We start from the raw sequence: 7500 nt of genomic DNA, 5'->3' as shown, positions 1-7500 counted from the left end.
ACCTCCTCTGTCCGCGTAGCGTCCATCCTGTCTGCAGCCGCCACCCTGACACCTCCCACACAGCTCATGCTGAGTAGCCCAGTTAGGATAAGTACCTCTATTTATCATCTCAGGCTGCTTTTTACACCTTGACAGAGTGGATGGAGTCCATGGCACCTGACCTATTGCCACAGAACCGATGATAGGTTCTAGAATTGTGTCAGTTTCAAATTCCTCAGTACAAAGATTTTATTGTAGAAGAGAGTTCTAAATTCCACCGGGTTGCCTCATAGAATAGCCATACCGCTGAGAGTTCTCTCAGAGAGGTCTCTCCTTGATGTGCTGTGTCTGTTGACCTGGAGGTGGCGAGGACTGGTAGATTACACATGTAATCACATGTAATACATGCTCTGACACGGCTCGCACACGCCTGTGAGTGTGTGTTCCCAGGCGGTCTTGACGGTAGAGAGTGGTAGGTGGAAGAGGGTGGATGTGCTGTGTGTGTGTTTGAGTGTGAGTGTGTGTTGACGTCTCGGCTCTTGAGGCTGACGCTGTGCAGACGCTTTCAACCCATCCGTCTGCCGTTCGGAGAGGAGGAAGAACAGGAGAATGGAGACGAGGAGAGAAGAGAGGCGAGGAGACGAGTGGAGGAATGTTAGGGTCCTGGGTTTCTCTTCATCAGCCGGTGAGAGATGGGGAGGGGGTCTGGAGGAGTGAGGACTCCAGGCTGTAAAACCTCCTCTGGTTGATAATGATGTACGGCTTGTTTAGACGCTGTCCGTCCTTTTTCCTCGCTCACTCCGTCCATCTCCCTCGTCCCCACAGCTGTTCTGTGGACAGGTCGTCAGCCACAGCTGATACAGAGGGCCTGCTATCGGCTTGTTACTGCGCCCGTCTCCAGACCCACCATCTGGGGGGGTTTACTGCTCCGTGCTCGGGGGGCTGGCGGGGCCCAGAGCTGGTCTGGCTGGGCAGCCTCCTGGCTTTACACTGGCTCCTAAACCCACATGTCTAAGTATGCGTGGAATGGCCGGTTAGGGGTCTGTCATATTAAGGCTGAAATTAAACAGGGATTTGTATGTTTGACAGAGGTGGCTCAGGGATCATTAGTTAGTTGCCCAGGCTTCAGCTTGGCTAAGGTCATCTTGTGGGGGCGTTGGGGACCCATATGTATTTTACATTGCAGCAATGTCAAGGATGAGTGTTAATCAGATCAGTAGGATGCAGGAAGTCCAGAGGAGGGGAGGACCAGAAAGATAACTGAGACCTGTGTTCCTGTTCTAGTGACTGCCACTACGCGAGAAATCTTTAAATGTAGGCTACTGTAGCAAGTGAGGAGAGAACACACAACCACCACCAACTTGAATAGCTTCAACCATGACAGTGGGGGATGATCTATCGGTACATTATACTATCTTTAGACTGTAAAGGAGTTTCAGAGTCCTGTGATGAGTGGTGTATAGTAATGGCGAAGGTTGTGGGATAGTTATGTTTCCCACCCTCTTTCTCTCATCTGGCTGCTAATGTTCTACTCAGAAAACAATCCCCTTGTGAACACCCTGTGAATGGTGCACTCCTTCTCTGACAGAACGTACAGCTACACACACACACACACACACACACACACACACAACACACACACACACACACACACACACGCGTAGACTATAGCCATAAACTGTACACACACTCTCACTCTTTCTCAGGGACTACAGCTAACTCAAAGAAAATATCAAGTGCGACACATTTGTCAAGTTAATAAACTGTGGTTTTAATCGAACAAGGTCAAGAGAGAACTTAGATTTCTCACAGACTTTTTCCCTGCGTTGTATGTTTCCAATTAACTCTTTTTTTCTGGAGAAGTTAGAAAAACTCCAGCTTGATCACTAATTGCTTTTGAAAGTGTGACCCCTTGTCTGCTTAATATGTTCCTGAACAGGAAATTCCATGAAAAGCAAACCATTACATTCTGAAGCCCCCGGGTCGCTTTCACATGCAGACTAGCCACGACTTTTCAAAATGATACTTTTTGTGTGATCATTTGTTTAGCCTCTGGGTAGAACTGCATTTCACAGGTCCCAGTTCCCATGGTAAAGTATGGTGATTGATGCCTGAAATTTTAACTGTATTTGCTTTCTAAATTCATCAAATTCCCTTGAGAATAATTTGTTTAAATCACTCTTAAAGCTGGCAACATTGTTTCTATTCTTCTCAGCCGGTGATAGCTGCTAAGCATGTGAAGAAAGGTGGTTAAATATTTTCCTATTGGAGTTCAAGGTAGTGTGGTAATTGTTCCAACCTTCAGATGTGTGTAGTGAGAGAGCTAATACGATTATAGGTCTAAATGGACACAGCTGTTTGTGTGGCTATCACATGACTCATGTAAACAATGGTAATCTAGTCTACCATTAGTGTTTCACTCAGAACTAGTATGATCCATGGTGGATAGGAAAAATGGTGGGAATCCTAAAAGCAGCTCTGACCCCCAACTCATACAGGGCATGTTAATTCCATTTATCCCAATCAAACAATTAGAAAGCAAATAAGGATGCCCTTGTTTAACATTGGCCAAAACACTATTTCTCAATGTCAAAAGGAAATCGGCAGAAAATTAGTACTTGACTGTAGTTGGAACGACTGGAATCCCTGGTCCCGACTGGTGTCCCAATATAGTCATCAGACTTTTGATTTAATCAGTGGGCCTATCAGGAGAGGGTTTTGCCATAAAAGACCAAAGTCTAGTAGGCTATTCTATAGCTGAAATGTAAATATTTCACATCTCCCTCCAAACGAAACACAGCTGCCCAGTTTAATAGACTACAGCCAAAATAAGCATTTCATATAATTTGGTCATGTTGTTCTGTGTGAGTGGCACGGGCGCACCATGGGAGACCTAGGGCAGCTCCAGACAGACTCAGTCATGTGAAAGACTCCTCTGATGTGAGACGGTAGTTTTAAACACCCACGTTGGCCTCACGGCTGCAGCAGCACCCATGGAGCAGAGGGGGTGGGGGGGGGGGGGGGTTGGACGTGCCGATAGGTTTATTGAAGAGGTGGCTTTGAGACTGTGTTTGGACTGAGGGCGCCGGAGCCGTGGGTGCAGAAAAGCTACGGTTGAGAGCTGATGGGACGAGCTAATAAATCAGCAACGGTGCGAGCGCGCGGGGTTCACGGTCCCCGGGTCAGATCCATAACCCCCCGACAGCTGCCTGCGTGGCGTGGTGGGACCGGCGGTGCCGGGGGACCTGACCTCACAGACGCACACCGGAGAGGCCAGCGGTGGGCAGGGAGTGCCACACCCCCCTGGACACACCGATACACGCGACACCCCCCTGGACACACCGATACATCACCTTCCTAAGATGAACCTGGGCATCTCCAGGACAAAGCCAGGTTAAAGCCGGTAGTCGCAGCCTCTGCTGCCTCTACTGTATGTCCAACACACACACACACACACACACACACCTAGGCTGGTCTCTCTGACAAACACACACTGTGTGTTTGCAAATAACATTGTGAAACCAGGGGCTGAAACTGGAGACTAGAGGAATATTTCAAGCATCTGATCGTTGACGGTTGAGACATCTTTAACACAACTGTCATTTTTTCAGTCTTGTCAGTTGTTCAAAAACAGATGTAACTGAAATGACATGGCCATTATATATGTTTGTCTCTTTGTCTTTATTCTGTAAATTAATTTAGAATATAAACGTTTTCAAGCATGACAACTGAAATAAACAGTAATAAATCATCCGGACCATTATTGATAATCATCAAAACTGGATTTCTGCTTTATTTCCCATGGAACAATGGTTTGGTTTAGACCCATATTTATTTAAAAAAGGGGGAAATGCTGAAACCATGCAAACAAGAATCCAAATGTTGATAAGTCAGTTTAAACACACTTTCCAGAAGTTTCTGTCTGTAATGTACAGGAGCTGATGATTATCATACACATGGAGCTGTTCTTTGAGTGAAATGGCTTTGCTTATTTCACCTCACATCTTTAGGTCCATAATATAAAAATCCATAGTTTGTATTATATGTACAGCATAGAATCATACATTCTGAAAGAACAGCATTTTGATAAACAATTTTGATAAAGATTTGGTTCTGTAGATTTGCATCCAACATGTTTGATACTGTATAATAGTTTTACAGTGATCAGTTTTAAAGCTTTGACTTGAGGCACCAACCACATTTGGACGTTTCTGTGCTTATCCTCACCTGTTGTTAGTGTATCGTAATGACACTACTGTATATACATGTACGATTGAATGAGAATGAATGAAAACTTGCATTGCGTAGAGCAAACATAACAAAACAACCACGAGAACAATGTAGAAAATGAAATGTTATAAAACATGGAATTTGCCTTTGAATCTTACAATGAGCGTCATCATTGAATAGAGATTAGGAAGCTTTCTATTGTGCCTGTGACAATGGATATCACTTTGTCTAACTGATATGTTGAGATCAAAGACAAATAAGATATGATTTGACTGAATCTAAAATCTGTATTTGCCCTGATATTGTCTTGAATGCCATGAAATATGTCATCTGTGATCCCAGCCCATCAGCATATCAAGCATCCACCATCACCATCATGGAGCTTCAAACTGAACTGGAAAATTAAATAATCGTCATTCAAAGTGCCCAAAGCATGTCATGAGAGCAATAGAACAAGATACATATTTTAGTTATTTAGTGTGGTTTTCTTGAACGCCCCTCTCCTCAACCCTTAAACCACTTCTCTTCTGGTGCAATGTAGTAAAGAGCTGTGCATCCTCTTCAGCAGAGGCCTGTCCATCCCTCTCCTCTCCTGTTCTCTCCCCTCCTCTCCTACTCTATAGTCCTGTTCTGTCCTCTACTTTCCCCTCCTCTCATCCTGTCCCCTCCTCTCTCCTCCCCTCCTCCTCCCCTCCTCTGTTCTCCTCTCCATTCCTCTCCACAGCTCCTTTCCCTTTGGTATCAGGTAACAAACTATGAGAAACAGTGAAATAAAGCTTCAGACAGACACTGGAAACGTTTTTGGTATTTCAGGGTTAGTTTTTGGTTGCCTTTCTTCAGTTCCATGGACTCCCCTGGTCATAAATAAATAGTCCCTTCCCCCTCATCATTCACCATCCTGTTCCCATGGCTCCCAACCCCGTCCTCCACCCCCCCCCCCCACCCCCGCCCCCCCCACCCCCCCGTCCCAGTCCTGTTCTGTGCCAGGATCAATGTCTCTGAACATCTTACTTATTTTATTACTGCTTCTGGTTTTCTGGGGCTGATTGAGGGTTTCTCAGAGGAAATCTTTGGTTTTGCTTAAGTGTCCGTGACATTTAATCATGATTTTCCTTGCAGTTTAATTCCGGACAGTCAATCAGCTAATCCACCTCGATTGATTCGCTGCTCTCGTTGATGGGCTTGCACTCGTTGGGCATCCGCTGGTGTCTGCTCAGCTGGGTCGCCTGGGTGAAGCTCCTGTCACAGCGCTCGCACCTGGAGACACACACGCACACACACACACACACACACACACGCACACACACACACACACACACACACACACACACACACACACACACACAAAAGAGATAATAAGGCTTACATTGTGACTGAACACACACACACACATGCCCCAAACACACACACGGCCCTTAGATCGCACCTGATCGCACAACAGCGCTCAGAGAGAGGGCAGCGTAACGCGGCGCTCGTCACCTCGTCTCTCCTGTGGCCTAATGGCCAGCGACACACCAAAGTGGCGTGGCTCCAGCAGGGCCAGGGGCCTGTAATTGGAGCCTCTTCCCCAGGCTGTGAGGGTGATGCTGGGGGAAGGCCTGAGCGCCTGGACCTGTCAATACTGCCCCCCACCCCCCTCCGGCCCAGCCCGGCCCTGATAAGGCGAGCATCTCTGTCACTTCCAATAGACAGAGAACAAAAAGAGATTTTCAGTGGGCCAGCCATCAAAGACGGCCTCTTCTGGAGTATTGTGCTTAGCAGCCCTGAAAGCACTGACACTTGGGGTGTTGCTAATTCACTGGGCTGGGGGGGGCTGTAGATAGAAGGTGGGAGGAGGGGGGGGGGGTGGTGGAGAAAAAGAGTGGGGCTGAAAGTAGGGAGAGGGTGTGTAGAGCAGTGATTCTGACAGGACAGGTCTTGGTCTCTGGTTCTGTTATAAACGTATCTGACGTCAGTTTCACCTCCCTTAACTCCCTGTCAGTACTGCTCTGGACATTATCTGTCCATCTCCTAACCCACACATTTTCAGCGATGTTGAGCCATCTTTGTAGTAATATTGGAGGTTGAGCTGAGAGATGTCAGCAGCTTTCTGGCAAAAAAAAAGTAGCTCAAGAAAACAAAGAGAAGACAAAAGCCTGATTCCCTACAGGACAGACAAACTTGCCGACCAGACAAAATCCCCTTTTAGTGATGTTTCACAGCCAGAGAAAAGAGTTCAGCATTCTGTCTTTGACAAACGGAGAATGCCAGCTCTAATCTGTCAACCATATCAGCTCAATGGGAATATCTCGGAGGGTATTGATTGGCTAGTGATTTTTGCGGTGTATTCATTAATGTGTTGAGTGTCTCTCTTCCTCCGAGGAGTCTCTGAAGTGCTGATGACACGGCGCAACGCTAGGACATCTCTGATCACTGATTAGATGGCTGATTTGTTACTGGATTCTATCAGACACCTTTTAACTCTCCAGCCCTCCGTCCCTCCCTCCCTCTGCCCCGCCCCGCCCCCCCAACCTCCCCCTCTCTGCCGACCCCCAGACAGGGGGCTATTGTCCATGTTGATGGGGTGACAGAAGAAGCTGCCAGAGGGTCAATCTCATCCTCTTGCTGCTCCTCTCAGCCCTGTCTCAGGTCTAATGAAAGCTCAGGACCCCTGCACTGACATGTCCATAAAACACACCGTCAACCCCGCTGTACTGGATAAGACGCTATACTAAATTATCCCATCATGAACCTCAAAGCACCAGCCTATACCGTACGTAGAGCCAACTCCACACACACTTCAGTCACTTCTGTACTACTACTACACACCTTACTGTACTACTGTACTACATAGAATACACTCCGCTGAGCTGTACAGTGCAGTGGCCGCAGCGGACGTGCCCTTTACAGATGCTCGGCAGCACGGTACCGTATGTTATTGAAAACACGACAAAAGCACGTTGGAGAGCCTGGGCAATGGTGCGTAGAGGGTAGCGGGCGGTGGGACACAGAGAGGGTCACGTGTAAATTACAGTAAGAGCTATCAGATTAACAGAAATCTATATGGTGGAGCATGACCCCTCTGCCTCCCTCAGAGAGAGGATCTACCACCACGCTGTCTGAGACATGAGGGGAGGAAGCGGCAGTCAGTGCTGCCTGTTAGAGTTAGAGGCTCTATAATCAGAGGCAGGGTGTTACTGCACATTATGTTCAACATGAATGAATGAAATAATCCAAACAGTGTATGGATCCTATGCACAGCCGCATGTCAGTTCCTCCCGGGCTGCTTACAGGAACAAATAATTCTCTACA

At 47.1% G+C, this 7500-nt stretch overlaps 1 protein-coding gene across 1 annotated transcript in view; it reads right to left on the bottom strand.

Annotated features, from left to right (window-relative positions):
- Window positions 1–5351: 5351 nt before the first annotated feature.
- The window catches only part of prdm6 (PR domain containing 6), a gene marked incomplete at both ends in the record, with an annotated part of 28258 nt that continues 26109 nt past the window's right edge, over window positions 5352–7500 (bottom strand). Inside the window, one exon of the mRNA XM_084456974.1 lies at window positions 5352–5466. Within this exon, the coding sequence (XP_084313100.1) occupies window positions 5352–5466 (115 nt within the window). The remainder of the gene's footprint in view (window positions 5467–7500) is intronic.

This window comes from Borostomias antarcticus, assembly GCF_949987555.1.
Source record: "Borostomias antarcticus genome assembly, chromosome: 23".
Taxonomy (NCBI): Eukaryota; Metazoa; Chordata; class Actinopteri; order Stomiiformes; family Stomiidae; genus Borostomias; species Borostomias antarcticus.
Note: the sequence above shows the minus strand (reverse complement) of the source record. Positions and strands in the feature narration are given on the sequence as shown.